The sequence below is a fragment of the Megalops cyprinoides genome, chromosome 1 (assembly GCF_013368585.1).
Source record: "Megalops cyprinoides isolate fMegCyp1 chromosome 1, fMegCyp1.pri, whole genome shotgun sequence".
Lineage (NCBI taxonomy): Eukaryota > Metazoa > Chordata > Actinopteri > Elopiformes > Megalopidae > Megalops > Megalops cyprinoides.
In genome coordinates this window covers 50,814,386-50,841,318 of record NC_050583.1, presented here as the reverse complement: position 1 = coordinate 50,841,318, position 26,933 = coordinate 50,814,386, and the positions used below count along the sequence as shown (strand labels likewise).

General features: G+C 42.9%; 1 protein-coding gene across 2 annotated transcripts in view; it reads left to right on the top strand.

Moving 5' to 3' along the window:
* si:dkey-191m6.4 (rho GTPase-activating protein 22) overlaps positions 1–25,878 on the top strand; it is a 29,666-nt gene extending 3,788 nt beyond the window's left edge. The window contains exons 2-11 of one of the 2 annotated variants that reach the window (XM_036540489.1): positions 661–860; positions 3,012–3,099; positions 3,469–3,474; positions 18,698–18,814; positions 20,925–21,132; positions 21,655–21,787; positions 22,353–22,426; positions 23,319–23,440; positions 23,789–24,686; positions 25,585–25,878. In XM_036540489.1, coding sequence (XP_036396382.1) covers positions 661–860; positions 3,012–3,099; positions 3,469–3,474; positions 18,698–18,814; positions 20,925–21,132; positions 21,655–21,787; positions 22,353–22,426; positions 23,319–23,440; positions 23,789–24,686; positions 25,585–25,807 — 2,069 coding nt within the window. In that variant the 3' untranslated portion in view covers positions 25,808–25,878. Of the gene's footprint in view, positions 1–660; positions 861–3,011; positions 3,100–3,468; positions 3,475–18,685; positions 18,815–20,924; positions 21,133–21,654; positions 21,788–22,352; positions 22,427–23,318; positions 23,441–23,788; positions 24,687–25,584 lie in introns of both variants that reach the window. The other variant, XM_036540479.1, reaches the window with a different exon arrangement.
* The last annotated feature ends 1,055 nt before the right edge of the window (positions 25,879–26,933 follow it).

Sequence of the window (26,933 nt, the reverse complement as noted above, 5' to 3'; positions counted from 1 at the left end):
TGTCTTTTGTCTGACTATGTTAGTCACCACATCCAGAACCTGTAAATTTGAATTACCTATACACATATACATACACACACATACATATATAGTATGTACGAATATAGTAGCATAAAATGCACATAGTAAATTGTAAGATTTTAGACCCAGCATGGGTGGCCTGAAGTGCAATACCAATACCATGTTAGTAACATCAAGCCTCTTACAGTGCACTATTATAACCAGAAAACTAAAATCAAAAAAAAGGAGGCTGAAATATACTTATTCCACAGTTAATTCCACAATGTAACTCCATATTTAATGGCAGTGTAGCACAGTGGTAAGGAGCAGGATTTATAACCAAAAGGTTGCTGGTTCAATTCCCTGCTGGAGCACTGCTGCTGTACCATTGAGCAAGGTACTTAATCCAGAATTGCCACAGTGAAATATGGAAGTCTCTCTTGATAAGCACATCTGTTAAATGCCTGTAATGCAATGTAATTTTTCTCGAGACAGTAGGGGCCTTCCCTTGTTCAGGGCCACACCCCTCTCTCCTCCAAGACCACACCCAGAAGGCAAGCTGTGGTCCAGAGGAGGAAGTCTAAATCACCATGGCAAACTCGGAATCCCAGCTAACAGAGGGAAGCTGTGTTGCTGAGGTGCCTCTCTGCCTCTCTCCAGCCAGGTCCAAGAGCATGGTGATGGGGGACACGACCCGGGGCTCCGGCCGGCCCTCGTCCCCGGGCCACCCGGCGGGGGCGCTGAAGGCCGGCTGGCTGAAGAAGCAGAGGAGCATCATGAAGAACTGGCAGCTGCGCTGGTTCGTGCTGCGCTCCGACCAGCTCTACTTCTACAAGGATGAGGTGGAGAGCAAGCCGCAGGTATACACCCCTCCCCACGCTCCCACACACACACACACACACCAGGAAAGCAAAAACTTCAGTTTGGTAGTTCTAAATATTTGTGTTAGTAACCATGGTGACAAACAGAACAGATACACTGGTAAATCTGTTGGCGTAGGTGTATTGTAAATACGCCTGATGGAGGAAGTTTACAATGTCAGTCTCTCTCAGTCCATCAATTTCTGGTGGCTAAGGTGATCACAATACTCTGAGAGGGTCATTTGCAATGAATTGCATTGGTAATGAGCAATGCAGTTATCACTCCTGGTGTGAATACGGCATGTACTATTTGGTACAAAACAAAACAGGATTTGGTGTAAAACAGTAAAGCTGAAGCAAGTGTGTTATAGTGACTCATGGGAAGAGCTTCACATTAGCAGGAAACATGGACAACACATACCTCCAGGGACATGAGTTTGGGTTGAAGTAATCTCTGTTGTAATTGACCGGAAACAGGCACTTTTCCTGGAATCATGATGTCAAAAATGGCATAAAGGCAAAAGATTTGGTTGCTAATACAGCTGTTAGATACACTGGCCTGAATCCTTCACCATCTGTAGTTTGCACCAGAGTAGACTGGGTATCTTTTCAGCTCTTCATAAGAGCCCTGACATTTTTTATAGATTTTCACAGCAATTTTGAGGCCACCCAGACCTTTAATTTGAGTTATAGGCAATCAATGCCTGAAGAGAGCAAGCTATTCAATGGCCAATGACAGGAGGCTTTTGAGATTCCCTTCTGAATGAAAAACTGTCAATACTCATGCATACCACATGGATTTTTTTCCGACCCTTGAAAGCAGAGGGGAAAAAAAGAACCAGTGAGAAAGTGTCAGGCTGCGCTATTTTCTGCATCTGATCAATAAAGATTACGAGTTGAAAGCTTTATAACCAAAACACTGAGCATCTATGATGCTGAGGAGAACAATGGAACTGGTCAAACAGTGCTAGTGTTCTATAGTCTCCATGACCCCCAACAGGGTCTGTAATTGCCTTAAAAATGAATGAAATCAGAAAAAAAACAACTATTGTTACACACACTTTGAAGGACTGACAAGGATACAGCTTGAGCACTGTAAAAAAGGAGGTGTAATTCTTGACTAGATAAATTCAGTCTGGACTGAACCTGGGCCAGTGAGTACAAGGGTGAAAATTATTGAGGGTGGGGACTCTTTGCACCGGTGCATGATGGGATTGATATAAAGGGGCTACAGGCTTGGGGGTGGAGCAGACAGGAACATTTAAATAAATTGTTATGCCCTGGTCCATAAATCAACTGTCTTCTGTGGGCTTTTATCAGACAGTATACAGACGCTCTCGAAAACCCCCATCAACTCCAGGGCAATATGTTCTGAAGGATCTGCAGGGTGTTACAATCAAAGGTGCATAAATCCTCAGCGGAAATGATTAAAGGCAGTGGATGTATTCCTGAATATTTCAGATGAAGCAAGGCTGAATGTGGTGAGACGCATAATTAATAACGTGTAGCTTGATTTCATTTGGTTTTCCCTGATTGGGCTCTCCTGATTCGAAACCATGGCAATAGCAGAGAGAGGATTTGAGTATATTCTTCCTGTGTAATCATTCGTGATTTGTTTTAGAATACCACTCAATGAAGAGCCATTCATCCATAATAAATTCAAGATTCATTACAGTGCTAAACCAGCAGATGATGGGTATAATTCTTCATGTATTCTTCACTTGTATTTTGCATTTTTAGAGCCTCAGAAAGGCCAGCCAATCACCTGCTTTCTTAAAAAATCATTTCAAGAGGCACATCACTCATCCCCAGCTGGGGAAAAACTAGCATTGCAAAATGGTATCTTTTCTAATCCATACTTTTAAATAGTAGGGTGCTAACCCATACAAAAATGGGTTATATATTTTGAAAATATATGTTAGATAAAATTTTAGCTTGATAAATATATGACAAAATATGTAAATCATTGCTGTTTTGGTATATTGCAATATTTTTCTGGTTTCCACTTATAATTTTTAATTGTATTGAATATATTTTTGGGCTGAATGACATCTTTCTCAATGTATTTTAGTATTTTTAATTCTCGTATGGGAAAGCAGCTCGTTTCTAATTCTCTGCGTTACCCTTCCTCTCTCTCCCTCTGAACGCCAGGGCTGCATCCCCCTTCTCGGCAGCCAGGTCAATGAACTGACGCCTAATCCGGATGAGCCTGGACGTCACCTCTTTGAGATCATCCCAGGTGAGATCGCACATTAAAAACACTAAACGCCCCCATCCTCACAGACACGTGGTGATCTGATTGTGCTTGCTCTCTTTTTAAAGTAAAACCTTTGTTCTTCAGCTGAGATACATGTAATGTAATGAAGACCCTCAAGAGTAGCCCCTAGATTCAATCAACATCTGTCCTTAACTTTGACTAAAAAGTTGTTAAAGCATCACATTTAAAAAAAACAAAACATTCTTTGTAAATTCATTTTGTTGATTGGTGCACACACTGAACTATGTCAGTGATGAAAAAGCATATGCATTTCATTGTGAGTCAAAGGTAAAGACAATATCCATTGTGTATAGGGATAAATAAATCTTTTTCAGTGCTTTGATCTGTCAGCAGGGGGTGCACATGAGCTCGGGGGGACTTCAAATGTACAGTGTGAGTGTGGTAAAAACTATTTAAAAAATTAAGGCTGCGGTTGTTGTACTCTGAATTGTAGAAAAAGTATGTTTCCTCAGAAAAAAAGATAAATATTTCCTGTTGACTGAGCTCCAAAACATATTAAGGAGTCTGTTTTTAATAAGTGTGTTCAAATTTAGTACTCACACATTATGCATGAGTGTTATTGCTTGTGTGGGAATGCTGCAGAACAGCTTCAGTTGTGTTAGATCCATGTGAACGCTTTGTGGCAACTTGAAATGAGTGCTTTTTTTCTCAAATTAATGGCAGCACTCTTTCTATGTTCTATGTATTTATTGATATTCAGTAAGGAGGTTTTTTTAATTGCAGTCAATACACACGGCAGATGACCCATATGTATTCTGCTATATATGGGATTTAGTCTTTAGATTATAGCACGTGGCTGGACGGTTGGGTGGATGTTACCCACAGGTCTGTATTAGTAAATGCACGTTTGTTTATAGTAAAGTTCTGATATGTGAGGTAAGTTGCTGTTGGATTTATCACAGTGCATAGACTTTCCCTGTGACCTTTCAACTCTTTACTGTAGCCCCCTGCTGGATGTGAATGTCTTTTTTATTTATGACAAAGCACCCACTGCAAGTTGGTGAAACATCCACCAGACTTCCCCAGAAAAACATGGACTTGCGGACCCATTTGCAGGAATTTGGGCGCTTTGGTCGTGGTCTGGAGAACTGGGCCACGTATCTGTTCTGATTGCACACCAACACATTCCTCTCACCCAACTTGACCTTGTAAAGCACAGAAATGCATGCAGTGTGTTTACAAGATATTATATTCTCATTATAAGCTTCAGGAGACAGCTTACCATTTCCTGCTTAATGAGAAACACGTTTTTCCCTTAGATGTGTCCGTAATCAGCTTAGATTTGAGGGTGTCTGATTTCCCAGGTCTGAAATTAACAACTGCCGCATGTTCTGAATGACCTTTTAATTGTAACGGGAGTTCAAAGCCAGTTCATCCTTGTTACAGTGTATATAAAACAAAGCTAAAAAAAAGGACTGAACTGAAAAACTGAAAAAGCTTTCTTTAATTCTAGCTAGATTCCATGTTACATGGTCCTTATTAATCACTGCTTGGAAAACAGAGAGGAATTTTAAAGGTACTCAGACAAGGGTCGACTCGCTATCTCCTCCCTGCTGTTCCCGTTGACAGATGGGATACGATCCCTGCTTGTGCTGAGTACTGATCTCAGTCTTTATTTCACACTTCCACTTGAATATCTTAATTTTTTTGTACAGCTGGATATTCCACCATAGCAATTCAAGTTCCTTGATCAAGGGTACAACATTACATGACATTATTGTCATTTAACAGATACTCTTATCCAGAGTGACTTACGTAGGTTAAAGTTTTATATATTATTTATATTATATATTATATATTATATATTATATATTATACATTATTTATTTATACAGCTGGATATTTCACTGAGGTCTGGGTTAATTACCTTGCCCAAGGGTACAGCAGTGGTGCCCCCGTAGGGAATCAAACTTGCAACCTTTCGGTTATGGGTTCTGCTCCTTAAACACTATGGTGCACTGCCACCCCTATCAGTGCCTAGCGGGGAAGCTAATTTCAAAGTCTTTTTATTACAAAACCTGCTCCTTAAAATGACCCCACACTTGCCAGCCTAGGACAAAGTTGATCCTGGGGGGGGGGGGGGGGGGGGGGCAGGAATGGCGGCTGCTGTTGGTGGATCAACAGAAACATCTGAAGCGATGAGTTTCTGACATGTGTGACAGATCCAAAAGGCTCCATTGCCTGACCTATGGTCCTGTCATCGCACATTGCTTCTCGTTTTTTTTTTTTTTCCGTGGGGCTTGATTTGACTCTTGGCTAATAAAACACCCCAGGTTTGGCGGCATTGGCACAGCAAGTCTGTCTGCTGAGACCCTCTGTGGGCCTCTGTGTCCTGGAGTGCAGCATGTGAAACAAGTCCAAAGTGACTCACTCTCAGAAAGCCATTTATGCTGTTGGGTTTTTCCTGAAGAAGCTGAGGTAATATACCCTCTTCGGGGCTGCAACTGAAGTGTCTAAATTGGTATTTACGCCTGTGACCCTCAGGTTCTGAGTCCAGTGTGTGCTGATTCGCACTGGACTTGTGATGCACTTGTGGTCTCTGGCTTTGTGTTCTCTGTACTCTGTAGTCTTTCCCACCCACGGTGGAGTTGTCCTATTTGTCACTTGTCAGCTCCATCTGGTGGAAAATTAAGTCACCTGAAACCAACAGACTAACTTATTAATTAGTGCTATGGTTTTTGAACTTATTAAATTAATCTTTGGACCCTTGCCACAGCTTTCGCCATGACAAAAGAGACACCTCCACCGCATTCCACCGCTCTGAGATCAGGTCGTGTCACACCTCTGGCAACGGAAAATTGCAATTTTATCTAACCGCTGGCTCCTCATCCCATCAATCTACCTGCAGACCCTAAACCGAGCAAACCAGAGAAGATTAATACGGTTCTTTTCCAGGCCGGAGGTGTCTCTTTTTTCATTTTTTTATGAAGCAGGCGGTACATTAGAGCCGTGAGATTTTTCCAAGAGAGGAGACATGAGGAATTAGCTACACGGCGTGCGAAACCCCCCCCCCCACACACACACCGCAGCCCTTCTTCCTCAGCATGCCAAACAATCTCCCTCCCCCTGCCGGCACAGACAGCTGGGCGGCATCAGGAGGGAGACGGACGGAGGCGGATGCTGTGCTGTGTAAACGGCACCCCTTAGGCTAATTAATGGTAGCAGTGGGCCGGTTGTTTGACCAGCACACACAACACCCCCTTGGAAGATGTGTTTACTGAACCCTGCCCCACACACACACACACACACTACCGCCACCACCATGCCCTTATTTTGGATCAGTCAATATCATCTTCCATGGCTGGGTCATCAGCAGCAGCTCCTCCCCAGGGAAAGTGCTCTGCCCAGGCTGGAACGGCCCTCTGTCTGCCATGGCTCCTGGCCCACTGGCTTCACCTGAGAGACAACCATGCAGTTTAGCAGGACGTAATCATAAAATCATAATACAGCATGCTGCAGGTCTCATTCTGCAAGCTCCTCTCCCGTTCAATTCCTTTCTTTTCATTCATTTCATTCAAATTTCCTTTCATTCATTTTTTGCTGTTATAAATCAATGAAATGACACCACAATCTGAGTTCCAGAGAGTTCCAATTTGTACAGTATACTCCCTGGAAGCAAGCTACTCCTGAACTCTTTTGAAGAGACTGCATGTTCATTGGTTTCTTTAACATTGTAAATTGCTCTTCTTGCTTGAGTAGTCCTTTGGACCGTGCCTAAAAAAGTGTTAGTTGATGATTGCTTAGGAAATGTACTCATGCGCTCCCTCTCAATGAAGGTTGCACGTGTTTTATTATTTAAGTTATGCAAAGATTACAGTCTCAAATTAAAGAATAATGAGCTTTTTCTCTTTCTTGTTTATTTTGCATTGATTTGCAGTCTCCTGCTTTCGGGTTCTTTTTTTTCCCTCTTTAGTGCCTCGCGCTGGAAGGTCTACCCACTTTATATGCATAAAACGTCAGAAAAGTACAACAATGCAGCTGTTGATCACCACGCTGTACATGGCGGAGCGGCCAGAGACAGGGTCAGGGGGCCGTGTGGTGTGGGGTTAAACTGAGCCTGTGCTTGCCGCTGGCGTGAAGCTGCAGGGACCGGGGCTTTACTGTCCTCACAGGAGTGTCCTAAATATGAAACCTTTCAGCTACGATCCAAAACATCTGCTTAACACATATGACACTCCCACCTTTGTGGCCCCTACACAGTGTGAGAGAGTGAGTGTGCGTGCATGCGCGCACGTGAGTGTGTGTGTGTGTGTGTGTGTGTGTGTGTGTGTGTGTGTGTGTGTGTGTGATGGAGAGAAAGGGAGGAGGCTTATGAATAATGACTTATTGTAGGTTTTTTTTTATTAGGGAGGTTTGGAGCAGTGACATGCAGAGATCTGCACCTCTAGCCAGAAGAAATGCATTGTGGGCCGGAACACAGTCAAAGGCGATTCCTGATGGCTTCAGGCTGAGTTCTCAGATTGATTAGCTGGGTCTGTTTGTATTTGGGGATGTGTTTGCCGGTGTTTGGCAAAGAGGAGCTGTGCAGCCTTCCTCTCCCCTGCTCAGCCGGGGAGGGAGAGGGAGCTGGAGAGAGAGAGAGAGAGAGAGAGAGAGAGAGAGAGAGGGAGAGAGAGGGCACATGAGGAGACTGCACACACGCTGGAGGGGTTTGGTCCTGTCCTGCCTGAAGGGGGTTGGGAAGGGTAAACTGGCTCCCGCTTTTTGGTCAATGAATGAAAGGAGGAGAAGGACTTGTTTTTCGGGTTCTCGGCTGTGATGATACCGTGGGTTCCCTCATGCCCTCCTGGCGCGGAGCTGCCTTGGCACACACCTGCGTGTGGGTACACCTGCGGGAGGGCCGGGGATAGCGTTAGCATGCCACGGCTGTAGCCTAGCGCTGGCTCTCTGGAAGAAAGATATGGGGCTTGGGTGCTGCAAGTTAAAGAAGGACCAGTCAAGCCATCCCCAAGGTATGGTGCCCTCACTTACTTTATCATGCTTTTGAGTAGAGGGCCATTCTCCAATGAAGTTTTGCCTGTCTATTTGTAAGACGTTGCTGTTCAATTCTGTGCATTTTACAGAGGGCTAGCAATTTAACAATTTAACAGTTCTCCATGTGCATACAGCCAATTTGGCTTTGCAGATTTAGTTGCAAGGAAAGTTCTGGTCTTGTGCAAACTGTTGTATGATTTTACATTTTTCTAATACATTTAAAGAATCTAAAACTTAATTTAAATTGGAAGATCAAAATTCATGTATGAGCTGATCACCTGTGAAAGTAAAGTGCTTTGTGACAATCTGAATTATGTGCTATAACAAGCTTTACATTTACATTTACACTTATTTATTAACTTTTAACTCTTTAACTATTAACTTGGCTTGACTTGAAAGTATCACTACCAATGAAATTAGCATACAAGAACATGCTTAGTGGCCTTTATGATTCAATTACACCTTGCAACTGAGTCCACTAACAACTCTCTACTTGCAATTCCATTGCCTCAAAATATTGATTTCATCCCAGATTTGGGGATTATTGCATGATTTCAGGATCAGCAGCTATATCATTATCATTTTGAGTTGTGCCCCGCACACAGAGTCTATGTGACTGCTGAGGAAGTAGAGGTTTCTTGTCTTGTCTGTGACCTTTTCATAAGGTCAGCCATAGGCAGTTCTCGGGTAGTCTTGGAAGCCATCAACATCTGCGATGCAGGTGTGGCATGTCACACACAGTAAGTGTCCAAACCCGTCCATCTTTGACAAAGTTTACCACGACAGAATCAACCCGCACCACCTTCTAGCTTGTGCAGGATACTGTAAAACCCCGCAACAGGTCCACTTCAGTGTGAGTTTTCAGGAGGGGAGGGGAGGGGAGGCACAGTATTGTCACCGTTACAAACGACCTTAACTGTGGGCTGTGAAAAATGAGGTGTCCCAGTGCCTCCATCTGTTCTTCTCGCCACTCAGCATGAGAGCACCACTTCAAAGTTTTTAGGTCGAGGGCCTCGTTTGTCTCAATTGTTCCCTAATGAAACCTTTGTGTTTTCTTTTCTGTCCAACATTGTCTGGCCTTCTGAGTGTTTTCGCTTGGACTTAATTGATTTCCTGAATTGGCTTATCTTGTTGCAATGGGTGGGCAGGAAAGCACTGGCCGCATGACAGTTGCTTCTTGTCTTGCGTTACCAGGGCATCTTCGCCGCGGCCTTCGTTTTCTCTCTCTCTGTTAATTATGTGGGCTGAACGACAGATGACTGCTGGCCACGGCTGCTTAAAACAGGAACTCTTCCTGAAGTTCTCAGGATGTCAGCAAGACTTGATAAGACAATCATGACCAGTGTTCATTTTAACCACAGTGTGTGTCCATTGTCCTTAGTTTTGGGAAACAATTTAAAGCAAGCATTACAAGTGCTTTAAATGTTTTTCATACAACATTATGAGTTTAGTAGTTGCCAAAATTAATTTTAACATGTATTTAGACTTCAATTTATAACTTCAATTTCTGACTCAATGTTAAGAACAAAGGGCATTGAGGTTAGATTGAATTGGAGCCCAGAAGAAAGAGGGCTACTTTTGTTGGCACTCCTAGCGCATGGCAAAGACATTTTCTTTTTCTTCTCACAAAGCTGCTGGCACCTTTTAAGGTCTGCCACAGACGAGACCTGTGGATCATCCAAACTGGGGATTCTGGAAAAAACACTGAACAGGTGAAAAGAACTTCATGATTCAAACTCCTCACATGTACCATATACTTGAGTGCTCTCTCAGGGAGCCAGGCCCCTATTCCTACATTTATCCCCCACCCCCTAACCACCATGCCCCGCCCAGACACACAAAGACACACACAGACACATACACACACACACGCGCTCACACACACGCACACACACACACAGATACACACAGAGCCAGACTTCAAATATGGGACTTGCAGAGCAATCAAAGTGTGCACTGAGCAAGGAAGTAAGTGAACAACAGGGAAGTGACTTACACTGAGTTGGCAAATTAGTAACGTACACGCTTGTCTACCACTCCACAGTCATTCATAGCGCATCATGATCTGCTTAAGCGGTGATGACGACGTTTGTTTCCTGATGTTGCTAAAACATGGATATTGTGACTAAATGAAAACCCTCTGAAACAAGAAAGAACATCTGCCTTTATTTTCTAACTGCAGACTCGAGTGTTGCTGGTTGCTAACGATCAGTGAGCCAAAAACATGGAAAAGCACACAAACACAAACATTGCTCCGTACTTCAGAGAAAACAGAGGAATGAAGAGAGATGAATCCTCCCGGCTGCATCTGTCAGTATGGAAATGAGAAGAGCAGCTTCACTCGAACATGCTGGGTCATTACTGACAGTCATAAATAAGAAAACTCTTGAGAAAACAACCAAAATGATGTTCTTGGCCTCGACGCGAGGTTGAGGAGGAACTTAAAGAATTTCGACCCGTTTGTAGCCATAACAACCTCCAGCAGCTTCAGCACGATAAATACAACGTTGCTTGCCAATGCAGTTAATTGGTCTTCCTGATTTCTAATAGTTCTTATAAAAATGTCAGCTCCTCAGGGCATTGCGGTTAAAATATTTTAAAAAATGAAAACTGCATAATGATGGGTTTTGAGATGAAAAGTCCTTTAAAGTAATCCTTTAAGTAATCATTTTCCTTTGAGCAGGTGCTTTTATCTGAATTCAATTTTGCCTTTATAAATTTGCAAAGTGAACTGCACAGCCTTAGTTCAGTGTCTGTATGTGTTGTTTTAAAGAGTAAACGCTTTTACAGAGAAAAGCCAGGGGCTTTGGATTCAGGCCTACTCTCCTCCATCGCCCTTCTCAGCCTCCCTTACCCTAAAAATGGCTTTTTCCACCAATATCTTTAGCTCGTGACATTTACATTAAATTTATTCATTTGGCAGATGCTTTTATCTAAAGCAACCTACAAGTGAGGCAAAGTACAACACAAGCAAAAGCCATACCCAGAGTCACAATATTAGAAATTCCAATAGTTGCCCAGACAACGTACAAGCTATAGCTGGTAGAGACACAAGTGCATTAAACCATTAATTTTTTTAAAGGAAAACAAAGTTTAGGGAATAAGAAATTGCTTTAGGTGGTGGTGACAGATGTGGCTTTGAGGTATTTTTTGTCTGCCTATTTCCCATGATACAGGTAATTGTAGGCTCAGGAGGCGATTACTGCTTTGATTCTCTGCACTGAATAAACTGCAGATTTGACAAAGTTTACTTTAAGAATGAAATTGGTGAACATGTACATAGCCTGCACATCTTCCTCCTTCTTACCCAACTCAGTTAAGTGTATTGGCAAAGATTTTTCCGTTAGTACATTACTTAAATGTTGAAGTACTAACATCACCAAACATAACCTACTGTATTGTTTTGTATCATATGCTTCTTAATATGTTCAGTTTTACTTGCTTAGAGTAGGTCTTTATACTGAATGTGTTTAAATACTCTTAAGGGTACACTGGATTATTTCCAGAAAAAGAAAAAAAATAAACCTAGGGTAAGTGTGTGGTTGGACACCAAGTATTTTCAAACAACCTTTTTTGGCCCACATTACAATCTCGCATATACAATCTTGCTGTGATATCTGCACAGTTTTACAGACAGAGATGACACTGCAGGCGCATGATTGTTATCAGGCTTAAAGGATTAGGTGTTGTGTGTGGGGTCGTCTGAACTCAAACAGGCTGTCCTGGTGAATCTTGCAGAAGAGGCCTTAAAGGACAACTGAGCCATACACACAGAGACACACACACATTAGACACATTAAGCCCAAATGGTACAATGAAAGTGTCAGCATGATGAAGGCTATTGCTAACTAGGTCACATTTGGCAGATTTAGAATCCCATGTAAATGAACATCAGTTATTTTCCACACTGATGGAGTGTGTGACAAAGAGTAGCACTTCAGGGCTGTCTCTCACGGTTAGCCAAATGCTAAAAGGTCCATTGCCGCTATGCTCTTCCATTATGTGAACAGCCTGAGCCCTCAGGGACAGAACATACAGCGCTGTTATATGTGTCTTGGTATAATGTATGTATTATGGACTGGTGCTTCTAAATAGTGTACCCTAAGGGAGACATGGTATTGCAATGCGTGCCACAGCGTGATGACTGTACTGTACTCTCAAGTGGGCTTGCAGGTTTCTAACACTGAAATTTGCAGTGCATGAGGCTGCACGTTACATAAATAAAAGATAATAATAATCCCTTTGTGTTGGTGCAAGAGCTGGAACTCAGAGGAGGCAAAAAAAAATTGAAGGCATGCAGAAGAAATGCTTCACTTTTTCTCCTGCCGTCTGAGGAAACGCTAGTTCTCAGGCTGAGGTCAGTGGGTTCGTTTTCAGCAAAACGGCTTCGGCTTTTTTTTTTTTTTTTTTTTTTTGAAGTGGCGTAGTACGGACGGCGATAAACCTCAGCAAAAACATGGCCGGATTAGATCTGTGAATGAAAGCCAAGGGTCGTCTGACACCTGATTCCCTGTAAACAGGCCGGACAGATTTGACGAAAGGGGAAGGTGTTGGCCTGAACAGCATTATTAAGCAAGCCCAGCCAAGACAAATATCTGCTTTGTGCGCCTTTCTAAAGAGACGCACATCGGAGTGTGGGTTTCAGCCAAAGAGTGCTAATCAAAACTATTGCATGCTGACCACTGCGTATAAGCACCTTTGGCTTAGTGAAACATCAGACTGATCATTAGTTGCCTTCCATAACAAAGTGCTTGTTCAGCTTATTCGGAGCAAAATCGTAGATTCAAGGTAGCATTTTGTGATGCTGTATCAGCACAGGAATGATGGAGAGCAGAAACTCTGGGTCTCCAGCCACTGATGACACTCAGAACATAGCGAAAGCAAGGGGTCATCAGCTGGTCCCCCAGCTTCACTTCACTGGTGTCAGCGTCATCATTGCAAATATTAAAGACAGCTGATAAACCAATTCTCTGAACAACAGCATGTTGGTTGTCTCTTCCAACATTGACATTGACACTTTACTAAGTTTCATTTGGTGGTTTGGTTCTGGGGCAGAGCCATGATGGTGATGATCAGCTAAACTTAAACATCCTCCTCTGTGATTCTAATGTGGGACAATAGTTTTGCTGTTCCTTTGAGAAGTTTTGTCCTCCTCTAGGGTCAGAGGTGACACCTGCATTGGAGCTGGGACTGTGTTGGTGTGAGCAATCCTAGCTTGTTACATACTCGCAGAAGCCACATCAATTCATCATGAAAGTGTAGTCCTCCTAAAGTTACAAGTGAAGTTTTCAAGAGGAGAGCTGCCTATGTCCTTCATTCTGAAGCTAGCTACCAATATAACTAACAGCATCTACCAAAGCCCTTACACTTGCAATCACTAATGAAAAGTAATCAGTGTGGGAAGATGTAGTTACAGGCATACTCTGTGTCAACCACATCAGCCTGGAATTGTTGAATTTCAAACATTTCATTTTGATGCCATGCAAATACTGTGTCACATTAGAACCAAGATTGGGTAGAAGAAGTGGTATTTGCTCATCTGTATCATTTTAGCTTTTCTGCTGCTTTTGATTCTCCCCTCCTCCTGCCACCGTGTAAACACAAACACACACACACACACGCACAAATACACATATACACAAACACACGCACACACACACACACACACATGCACAAATACACACAAACACAAACACACACATGCACAAATACACACACACATACACACACACAAACACGCACACACATGCACAAATACACATACACACACACAAACACTCACAAATACACACACACGCACAAATACACACACACACACGCACACACATGCACAAATACACACATACACACACACAAACACGCACAAATACACACACAAACACAAATACACACACAAACACATACATACATACACAAACACACACGCACATGCACAAATATACACTCATGCACACACACACACACACACGCACAAATGAAGGCAACTGTGAGTAATGGCACAGCTTAGACATACAACAAGGGAATTGTGGGTGCGTTCAGTTAGGAAACCATGATATCAGCCCACTTGGCATGTCCACAGACCTCTCCAGACAGAACGAAAGCACATTTGTCACGGGCTACCATGCAGCCTGCCACCCCTAGACTTCCCACCCTTCGCATCCGCAGCCGCCTGCTCTTTAATTAAAAGCCTCTCGGACGAACCTCTGCCCTCAGATCACATTGAAAAAGATTTTTTTTCCCCCTCTGTGTTCGGGAGACACCCCTGCCCTAGTGGAGACACGTCACGCTCTCCGCCCATCGCTATGTCGCTGCAACGTGATAACATTGCTGCTATGCTATGGGAACACTTGGAGAATATTATGGGTTTGGCTGGGATGCCTGCCAAAAGCACTTAGCTCCAGGATATCATATGTTCTGGCTCACCTTTTAAGAGGCGCCCGCGTTAAATTACATATCATGGGATGCATGGAATATCAACACAACCTGCCTGTGGCGGGATCTGAGCCAATGCTTATGCTTTATATTTGATTCTATCAACACATTTTTTTATTCTTTTATGATCCTCCATTATAGAGAAATACAGTTTGACCACAAAAACACCTTTTACTTCAGGTTATGCACAAACAATCTTAAACTCTTCAGCTCGTGCTGCTTGATGTCACAGTAACAGAGCTAGCTGTACCTGTCAGAGCTGGCCTCACCGTCCTGAGCTTACCCTTTGTACTACAGGCAACAGCAGACATGATAATATATTACACTATCATCCCCCACTTGGTCACAGAACATTTTCAACAGTCTGCAAAAGTCTAACTTTACTGCTTAGGAAATCAGTGGTAATGTTTTTTATATGTATGAGGGAGGACCAGACAGAACAGAGGTCCACAGATGTGCGTGCAATGCCCAAAAGATCGCCCCTAGCAGGTATGCAAACACATAAGACATAACACATGCACATGCACAGAACAGACACAGAGAGGGAGTATTTTTGTTTGTTTATTAAATACAGGTCTTGCCATGATAAACCACAATTTCATGCTAAAAAGCACCTGAGACACAAGTCGGAACCACACCTTGATTACCAAGAAGTAACTTGGCGTCAGCCACAAGGAGGGAGGGTGACAACACTGTGGAGAGTTTCTGAAATAATACATTACAGAAACCCAATGCTTATAAACATTAAGGAAACGCAGCACACGCATACACAAATCTTCCTGTTACAGCTGTTGCTCTCTCATAGTAGCATGCAACCCCCCAGCCTAAACTGAGAGTGTGCCTTGGCTTCGATGGGCATTTTAAAGAACTCCCTTGAAGCAGTAACCAATTTGTCAGGCAAAATAAAGAGTAAAAGGACAATGGAAAAATACAAAGCTGGGAACATGGCTAAGGATAATACCTTTAAATTCATGACTATGCATGTGTATTTTTCACTAATGTATTCTTGCCCCCTAGTGGTGCTCAAACAATTTACAAATATAATCCCACATCTTTACTACAATGGCTTGTTTATGGTCCTTTAATGCGGGGTTTCTCAGCCGTTTGCCTACTGCGACCCCCTTTTTTGTATGCCAGTCATCCACGACCCACTAAGGGGAGAAATAAAGAAATAAATTACTGAAATGCCTCTTTAGACCTAGGCTACAGTATATGGTTATTATAATTAATTTCACGAAAACACACAAACATTTTCAATCATTAGGCAGACTATGAGGCAAACTGATTTTCTTTTTGTTTTTTTTTTTTTTGTTTTTTGCTCACGTTAATGTGACACTTGAGACTGCCGCTCTGAAATGATGATATCCAGACGCGGTGGAATTGGGGAAAGAGCGACTCGTAGTGTTTCAACTAAGCTTGCTGTTGGCCAGCTGCCAGATAACTTGTCTTCAGGGTGCTTTTTGAAGCTGTCGTGAGTGACACAATACTACTTTGCTGTCTTTTAAGTAGGTCTCGCTTTCGTACAAAGTAGTCCACAGGTTTACCCACACATGCTGGATGTTTAGTCTATAGGTGACGTTCAAGTTTGGATGGCTTCATGGACTCCTTTGCTAAGACCTCACCACACTCAACACACAGTGGTTTTTCGTCCGACGCAGTAAATCCATATTTAATATAGTCCGGGTTGTACTTGCGTTGTTTACATTTTGCTGCTTTTTTTCTTTTAAAAAACGGATGCATTTTCTCAAGTTAACAGGCCGTGGCTGCGTATAATAGCATAGGTCTAGCATAGCAAGCACGGCTAGTGTGTATGTGTGTAACATTACGTAAAGAGAGTAGGACCTTGTCCAATAAGAGCTGTTCATAGCGATGATAAATTATTGTGATAGGACAGCTAAAAATGGCGTTAGAAAGTTACGGCATACGACATTCGAAAATACGATTCGACAATAGGGGTCACTGTTGCCCAAATATCGCAATGAGCCTTTTGTGAAGTGCACTTACTGGCTGCACCGGCAATCCCCATTTCTATACTTCTGGGGCAATGGGCAATTTGTACTTATTACAGAGAAAGTCTCACAACCCCCTATAGAATGATCCGCGACCCCCACTGGTTGAGAAACCGTGCTTTAATGCAAATGATATTGTTTAGGGAACACACATAGACACACATGCACATACACAGGTGTATACACAGTATATATACTTACATATACAGTATATATACTTACGTTATACCAACTGTTATAAGAACCAGCTACAAAGATAGGGTTGTAGGGTTCTGGTATATAGAACATATACCAGAGAGTATATGGTACATAGAGCTGCTGATGTATAATTTACTAATAGGGACTAACTTGCCACAGTGGGAACACTCCCAGCAAGTTTTACAAGCATCTGGCTGCTCATTCTCTGCTGTATGGTTGCTTGGTAACCAAAAGGAGTTGAAGTTACAGAACAGCCATATGTGATACAAACTATATACTATATGGCTGTTGTCTTCTTGACTTATTCTGGACTAAACTATAGCAATATAGTGGAGTCTGGTTTTTCCTTTGCCACTGCTTCTCTGATTAGGAAAATAAACTAGATTGTGTTTTTTACTATGTGCTATATTTGTTACTGCTATATTTTTATTGATATACTGAGTTCTGAACAATTTATAAAATAAAGGCATGAAAGAGTTAAGCAAAGCAAGAGTACTAATTAACTCCTTATATGCTGTACTTGTGATCTTTTGATGATGTTGGCATTGTACAGGATCTGAGAATACATACATTTTGACGTGTAATTGATACCAAAAATTATCAACATGGCTTCAAAACAAAATTTACTGACTCAGCTGCTAGAAACAATGATAACCTAAAAAAATATTCACTTAATCATCAAAGCTGTGGTGAAGCTTCATTAATCTATTCCAAAATGACAAGGACTTGGCTGGTGCCAACAGGCTAATTTAAGAGGTCTTTTGAAAGGCAGTACAAATCATATAGTGAATGGATTTAAAAACCTTTGTCATGTCAGTTTAATTTATGAGCTCCATTACGTCATAAATCTATTAAAAGATGAGACCTTTTGGTATTTTGGGACAGGGGAGCACATGGCTATGCTTGGCACTATTGTGGCGGTGGGCAGTGATGATGTAATGTCCTGGAATGCGATAAGAGGAAAGATGAAGCCCCTGTGGGATAAAGAGCTGCAGGAGAAATCTCACACAGAATCCTGCTTTAAGACAACACCCCCTAAGGGCGGCAGTGTGGTGTAGTGGTAGTGAGTGGAGCTCGTAACCGAAAAGTTACCGGTTCTATTCCCTGCTGGAGCAGTGCTACTGTACTCTTGGGCAAGGTACTTAACCCAAAATTGCCTCAGTAAATATCCAGTTGTATAAATGGATAACATGTTAAATTGTAACCTATGTAAGTTGCTCTGGATAAGAGCATCTGCTAAATGACAACATTGTAATGCAATGTAATGTAAAAAAAAAAAAACAATCTTAGATGCATTCAAAACCCAGAGAGCTCCTTTAAGGCTTCCCATGAGAACATGTGGGACTCTCTTCTAAAGACCTGAGGGACAGATACTTGGATGGCATGGGCTTTTTAGGGTGCTCAGCTCTGAGTACAGGTTGAGCCCAGAAATCCAGGCATTGTCTGTGTCACACTGTGTCACTGTGCAGTGGGAGATGGTTCACCTGCTGGAGGGGTCATGGCCTTGCATTGGCCAGGGCTCTGTGGGATGCCGCCACGTCAGCGGTGGAGGCATGCACATGCTTCACGCTTGAGTGCTTCCTGTGCAAGGGCATGACATGTCAGTATAGAAATGTATCTTTAGCTTGCTGTGTTTACTTTGTTTTTCTTGATTGATTCAATTTTTGGGTTTCACTCCAGATCTCATGCAGGATAGAAGTGAAAGGTGGCTAATGAATAAATGACTTACAAACCAATCTTTTGCAAGATTTATCTTACATAGCAGAGAAAATAGATAAAAAAGACAAATTGTGTTGTATTGCTGACAGAACCTGGCCTTGTATTCTTATATGGACAGTATATAGATTGGAACTGTGCAGTACTAATCGTGAGGTAAACACAAATTGAAAACATGGAACACACCTGATGTCATTCCCTCTGTTTTTGTGCTCCAGGTGGGGGTGGAGAGAGGGACAAAACTGCCATCAGTCATGAAGCCTTCCTGCTCATGGCCAGCTCCCAGAACGACATGGACGACTGGGTCAAAGCCATCCGACGGGTCATCTGGTCCCCCTTTGGAGGAGGTAGCGCAAATGATACGACAGAGAATAAACTGGAAAAAAAAATACCATTACAAACACACAAGCATTAATCATCATCATTTATCACTTTGTGCAATGTCACGTTTAAAAAGATGTACATTGAGTTTTGTAGGGCAGTAGACAATACTCTTGTTGACCTCTGTCTTTCTAACCCCTGAATGGTAGACTTCGCTGTGCCATGAACAATGTTAAGAGTGTATGCAAAAATAACCTAAGGCTTATGGCACTTGTCTGACCAGACGTCTGGATTTCTAGGCATTATGTTACAGAGAACATGTTATTTATAGAAAGATCGTGAAATGTAAAGCAATTACTGTCAGAGCCGAGCCCTCTGCGTGTTGACATAGAACACATTCAGACGTGCATACATACGCAGTTGTACAGTCAATACAGCGTTCGACAACACTAACCTCATGAGAAAGTATGCAATTTACCCCCGTTATCCTGCATAACATGTATCAACATTATCAACAATCCATGCGACAGAGGCAGAAGCTGAACTTTAGTTTATACTCGGAGAACGCCGTATGAATAACAATTGTGATAATGCGGTGATGCAATTGTTAGGGACTTACAAGGAGTCATGTTTGATAACTCTTAATCGTTAATCTCATCTATGCAGAATGCAATGTCCGTGCGCCAGCGAGCGCACATTCCTAAACCGTGAATTGTCATCTCCAAAGAGTGCGCACAGCCTGTCTAAAAACATCCTAAAGGTCAGAGACCGTTTTAAACATTTGCATTAGGAAGCTATGAGTCGCGTTTTTGGCGCTAAGACGGTTCACGAGTTGTGCCACTAGAGCATCAATCCAGAGTGTTTTTTTCCAGGGGTGAACTGGACGGACACCGAGGTTTCATGTATACGACATGAGCCTATCACGGAATGCCCCCAAGCCCACCCACTTGTTATCAAGAATAGAACTGTCGCTCAATTAGAGCTATAATCTATTGCTAACAGGAATGCCGCGGTGTTGTCGTGTGGACCTGGGGCGTATTGCCTGTTTGCATCAGCAAACTCTGTTCCTAGAGGACAGACAAACCGTGCGCTATTTGCTTGCCATTTTCCGTAATATTCTACTCCGCTACTTCAGCTGAGGTCAGGCTAAAACAGATGTGTCACTGCGGTTTAACGAGACGCTCTTCTTTTCGAGCGCATGAGTCGGACTGGATCTTTGCCGCGGGACTGCCGACGCTGGGAAAGGGCAGTTCTGCGATGTTCCTCGCCCCAGAGGTCCGGGCGCTGCTTCTGTGCAGCTCTTGCTCGCTAGCCTATCACAACCTCTGCGCGCTTACCGGTGAGAGCGACAGCGACTGCACTCTGCGGCGATGCGCTGATAAATGTCAAGGTACCGTTGTACTGTACGACTGAGACAGTGCGACTTGGAGCAGTGTACAAAGCGGCAACGATGCGCAGCTGCACAGTGCCGAGACAATCTGCGCTGTCTGTCACCTGGTTTTGGCAAAAACAATTGCCTTTACTGCTTCAAAATAACTGATTATTATTTATTATATATCATATTTTAAACCATGTGCTATATTTTCGGTCTTTTCCATGTCCGCATAGGTTTAAACTGTGTTTTGTAAGTTTTATATAATTGTGAAAATGATATATTTGTTTTGGAATGCTTTGAAAAACTGGTACATACTGACGTTATATTTTGTAATAATTACAGCCAGTTTCTGTCATTAAGCCACATGATACGCATATCTCTTGCTGTGTTAGTTATAGTCCTTACAGAACAGTATATGTGAACATGCACTAATCCAAAACATTTACAATTTTTTATATAATTCAAAATAGAATTCATACATTAAGTATATATTTATTAATTTGATACGTGCAATGACATGTATTGCAAGATGAGATGTAGGCCTGTTGTGAATGTAATTATACATCTAGTATGTTTGACATATGTTATACCATATTTCATTTATTCTGGATATTATATTTATTATCGATTGACACACATAAGAACAGAAATCTTTGAATATAAGTAGAGAACACATCCATTACTACATCATCTTTTCCATCATGTCTACCTCCACATGATCCACGAAATGTCAGATCCAGTTGTGTGTATCGTTTCCATAGGGATATTCGGCCAGCGTTTAGAAGACACGGTGCAGTATGAGAAGAAGTTTGGCCGGCGTCTGGCCCCACTGCTGGTGGAGCAATGTGTGGACTTCATACGAGAGCAGGGTCTGGACGAGGAGGGCCTGTTTCGGATGCCGGGACAGGCCAACCTCGTGAAGGAGCTCCAAGATGCCTTTGACTGCGGAGACAAGCCTCTTTTCGATAGGTATGACACAGTTAACCCCTTCTGTGTCTGTCAGATGTCAGTGATGTCTCTGTGATTCTACAGTCATTTAAGCTTTGAAGCAATGTTGAAACTAATCAAGGAAATAGATATGCAAACATTGGTTTTAAAGTATGTAACCTTTACTTCCATTCGCCACACTAGCATCCAACAGGTGGTCAATAGAGATTGACTTAGTATTAACAGTATTGGGCAGCAGGGGGGGGGGGCAGTAAGGGTGCTGTAGAAGGAACTGTATTTCAAATCTTGTGAAAACTGCCCATGGGTTTGGAATTCATATTATAAGGCAAAAATGCCGCAGCCAAGCACTTTACCTGAGTTTTATTTTCTCATAGAACCGCCCTAGATTCCTTTATAAAACAGACATTTGTGAATGCCAGACCAATGCTAACCAATGGCCTCATTTTACATTCTGGAAAAGTGCCATCTAATTTAGTTTGTCTGTGGCTTGGCAGTGATTGCGCTGCAGCTGACCTTGCTGTGACCCTGCCTCCTTCCCTGCAGTAACACAGATGTCCACACGGTGGCGTCCCTGCTGAAGCTGTACCTCCGCGAGCTCCCGGAGCCCGTTATCCCCTTCGCCAAGTACCAGGACTTTCTCACCTGTGCTCAGCTGCTGGATAAGGATGAGGAGGAGGTGGGTCAGAGGCAGGGGTTAGGAGTCAGAGTTCAGAGGTCGCCAGTCACCCCTGGGGTTAATATTCCACCATCTGTCGTATATCCCCTGCTTATGACCCCATGGTGATCCTCTCACTGATGCTCAAGCCCAGGAGGACAGCTCCAGAGGGTTGAAGAATGCAATGGCAGATGATATCTTGCTTAACCAGATACGAACCCCTGCTATTGATTGGTCCTGTTCTGTCACCCATACATGTTAAAACATTCATATCAAGATCATGGTGCCATTTTTGTTTTTGTGAGGACTGGTGCTGTTCCTCGGTTCCTTTGTTAATTTCACCTTGATAGGTGTGTTTGTGACAGTTTAAGGGATCTTCAGAGTGACTTGTGTCTAATATAGCTTTACACAAAGTGTTTAATCAGTTTGAGAGTGAGGCTGTTGTTCTTCATATTGTATTGTTTTTAGACAAAGCAGTTTAGCAGTGTTCACCGCTGGGTGCTGTAGGTAACAGTGATTAGATATATTTCTCCAGGCAGGGAGGAGCGATGTAAAAATAAGTGTGTATGTATTTCTTATCCTCTAGGGAATACAGGAGCTGACTAAACAAGTGAAGACTCTTCCTCAGGCCAATTACAACCTGCTGAAATACATATGCAGGTGAGACCCCAAACTCCTCACATCCCAGTCCCAACAAATTAACTCACCACACACAGAGAGGACAGAGGGGTTAAACTCTATCTTCAGTCAATTAATTAATTGACAAAATGAATTAAGAAATTGATATGGCGGTTCTGTTTTTATATTGTCTGTACATATAGTATACATTATAAATGACAAATAAAAAAAAACATTTTTATGTACAAACACCATATTTTTATACTTTCCTCCTGATTATCAAAGTAATAGTGCTGTAGTACTATTTGAGGCCTGGCCCTGTGCAAACCAGTCCCTGGTGTTGAGGGATATATGAGCACACGAGCTCAGCGGAGAGATATTTGCAGTGCAGCCTGCTAATCTAGACAGATAGCATGAGCTTCTCTCCCAAAATGCTCTGCTTCTCCCCTGTCTGACCAATCACAATTAGCTATTCAGCGCATCACAGTAGCATGCAATGTTGGTTCCATCTGGAATCTCTCTCTGTCTATAATTATGCTTATATGATTATTTCTGGACAGCAGACAGAGTTACAGCAACATATATAATACAGACCATTATAACCGAGTGACTTAAAATGTAATCTATGGTGACCATGTGGAGAACTGAATCATAATAACATGCGCATCACAGTAACATACAATGCTGGTTCCATCTGGAATCTTTCACTGTCTATAATTATGCTTAAATATTTATTTCTAGACAGCAGATGGAGTTATGGCTATTTATATATATATATATATATAATACAGTCCATTATAACCAAGTGACTTGTGACTTGAAAATGTAATCTGTGGCAACCATGAGGAGAGCTGAATCACTGCTAGGTTATTCTGAAAATGCCTATTTTAGTATTCTGTGTGCTTTTTAAACCTGTCATGGCTCATCTGTGTAGATTTCTTGATGAAGTGCAGTCCCACTCCAATGAAAATAAAATGAGCGTGCAGAACCTAGCCACTGTGTTCGGACCAAATATTCTGCGCCCTAAAATGGAAGACCCTGTGGCAATTATGGAAGGTATGTGTACTTCATGTTGAAAAATATATTTTTTAAATTCTTTTACATTTTTACCTTAAATCGGCTATGTAGCCTAATGGTAGAAGGAGCAGGGCTTGTAACCAAAAGGTTCCTGGTTTGATTCCCTGCTGGGGCACTGCAGCTGTACCCTTGGACAAGGTACTTAGTCCAAACTTGCCTCAGTATAAGACTTGCCTCTAAACGACAATAATATAATGTAGTTCAATACAGCATATTCTAACTCAGTATAAGGGTCAAACCAATCTGAAAATTCTCTGTTATGATCATATTATTCTGGTCTGTATAGCCGATTTTCAGCAAGGTGTGGAAATCAATATACCTTTGCAGGAACTTCGATGGTGCAGCACCTCATGACCGTCCTCATCAGGGAACATGAGCGGCTGTTCGCGGGCCCGGACTCAGAGGAACAACCGGAGGTCCAGGCACAGGGCCGGCACGGCACGGTGGGTTGGATCTCCGAGGAGGACCTCCAGAGTCACCCCCCCACGGAGAGAGGCCCCAACCCCCGCGAAGACCTGAATGGCAGCTCCTCCTCCCTGGATGTCAACCTGATCAGCATGACCTCCAGGCGGGGGCCTCAGGGAGGAGGGCAGGGAGACGGGGAGGGGGCGGTGAGTCCCAGCAAGCAGGTCAAACCCCTCCCCTCCTGGAAGTACTCTTTTAAAAGCGGGGGGTCTCGGTCTCCGCACCCGGCCAAGCTGGGCGGCTCCTCCGTGGACATCTCCAGCCTGTCGGGCGGGAACTGGCTGCTGAACGGGCTGTCCTCGCTGCGGGGACACCGCCGCACCTCCTCGGGCGAGCGGGTCAGGGACTCCGGCTCGTCCCAGAGGCTGTCCACCTACGACAACGTGACCTCGTCCAGCCTGAGTGTGCCCAGTGTGTCCAGCACGCCCTGGTCCACCTCGTCCTGCGAGATCTCCGTGGCGGACTCCACCAGCGACCTCTCGGGGTTGGAGGACTGTGGGAAGGGGGAGTGGCCTGAGGCGGGGTCTCTGGCGCGGCGGGGCGGAGCCGACGAGAAGCCCCCTGAGCACGGGGCTGACAGCAGCGAGCCTCTGGAGGCATGCCTCTGCGGTGCAGGACAGGGCGAGAACAGGGAGGTGACCTCTGACCCCACCGCGCCCCCCGACACTGACGGCCACTCTAAAGCACTTACCAGCCTAGTGGAGGAGCTGAGGGAGGAGCTAAGGAAGCAGAAGCTGACCTATGAGACCAGGATACGAAAGTAAGGGCCCCACTCAGAGTCAATTACTTTATTTATTTTGCTTAACAAACTCCAGGGTATCCGGGGTAATTTAAACAGCAAACATTGTTCTTACATAGTCTCCACTGATACTGCAGGATATTTACTAAAGCAGCTCAGGGTAAGTACTTTATTCAAGGGTACAACATCAATGCAGAGAATCAAATGGGCAGACTCTGGACTCCTGCTCAGTTTCTTTACCACTTACATCTTAATCTCACCACTCTACTGTAAATTACAAAAAGCAGGAAAAACATTGTCTTACTGTACATGGTCTCTGCCATGTTTCTGAATCATGACTGTCAAATGAAACCTTTTGCAATTTGAGTATGGCAATGAAATTCAAGACGCCAATCTCCCTAAACCTAAAAGTATAATCCTAACAGTTTAAGACTAGAATTTCAGAATGTTCCGTAGGTGACGCACTACACTGGCATTCACAGTGCTTCTAACAGCCATAAAATATCTTTGGAAGCAGCCACAGTCTGTTGATTTTAGTGGAGTATCTATCCAAAAAATCTGATACTGTTTTGACTCAGACCTCACATTCAGTACATTCAAATGGGTAAATGATCAGTGCTACCAGCACAATGTGTGGAACTTTAATTCTGTCTCTCAATGCATTCATTTCTCACTTTCCACACGTGCCATTATAAAACACACAAAAATGAACTGTTATGTGGTCTGTAAATCATAGAAGGTTATCAGTTTTGTAAATATGCTAAGCAGACTGAACATGAATTGCAGGTAAAAATCAAAACACTGACATCTAATCAGATGCAATTTCTATTGCGTGATTGCGTGATTTTCATCACCCAGCAACAGTGGAAACAAGTGGGTGCGTGCATTTCTCTGAGATGGTGATGGTCTCCCCCTGCAGGCTGGAGGAGTCAAGCGCGGCCCTGTGCGCACACATGGAGAGGCTGGAGCACGAGATGGACCAGGAGAGGAAGAAGCAGCGCATGCTGGAGATCAAGCTGCGCAACTCGGAGCGGGCCCGCGAGGACGCCGAGAACCGGAACCGGCTGCTGCAGGAGGAGATGGAGGAGTTCTTCTCCACGCTGGGGGACCTGACTCTGGGAACAAGGACGAGCAACATATGAAACCCAGACGCACCGGACGAGAGGATGTCAGAGAACATACTCTTACAAACAAAGTAGTATATGTTAAAATATAGGGCCTCCAAAGTAAGAAATACATTACAAAATGCATACAATACATATACAAATACACACACAATATGCTGTTTTCTAAAATTTATTACAGAACATATCAGCTGCAAACGTTGTGATGTTCATTGTGAAATGGCATATTGTAAGCTGCATTCAACTCAATGTGTGCCTGATTTTGGGTATATGAAATTGGCGATATTTTATATGTACAGTTTGTCAAACATTCAATAATTTATATACACAGTACATTCGGTACATGGGCATACAGTACATTTTCATATATTGTGAAATACATTCCTCATATTTTCAGTGTGAAACGTCAGCAGTATATTTGCATATACTACTTGTTTGTAGGAGTAGACCGTGTGCCTCCATGTCACTGTGCATCTCTCCTTATATGCCAGGAGTACTGTAAGGTTATTCCAAGCTGTTCCGTAACAGCATCTTGATGTTTGGTTTACACCTGCTTATAAGCTGTAGACCTATGACAGGACTCATTTTTTAATATGAGGTGTAATGTTGTGAGATTTTGTTAATTTATTACTGTTGGCTTTCTCATATGCACAAAAGACCAGACAATACCAAAGCATGAGTTTCCAATACTTAGATCATCCAGAATATCAGCCATATGATTTTTTTCTTTTGTTTTGCACATGGACCTGACCAAGAGTGGCTTCTGCTTTAAAACACACACACACAACAACAACAACAACAACAACAACAGCAGCAGCAGCAGCAGCAACAAACAGTGTCTTTCCCTAACTGTGCCTTTAAAGGGTTATTGCATGTGGAAGAGAAAGGGATGGTTGACTAGTGATCACAGAATAGTGATGGTTGTGGAAATTTGATTTTAATATTCTCCTCAGTGTGAGCTCTTAACTGTTTTTAATTATCCCTGGCCCATAAATGCCAATTTTTGGGAAACCCCACAAGCAAACAAAAGAGAATGTGATTAAATATGAAAAATACGATTTATTTTTAATATATGATACTTTCTCTCATATATTAAAGGACATAAATTGTTACTACTGTACCTTTACTTTTTATCCCATGTATG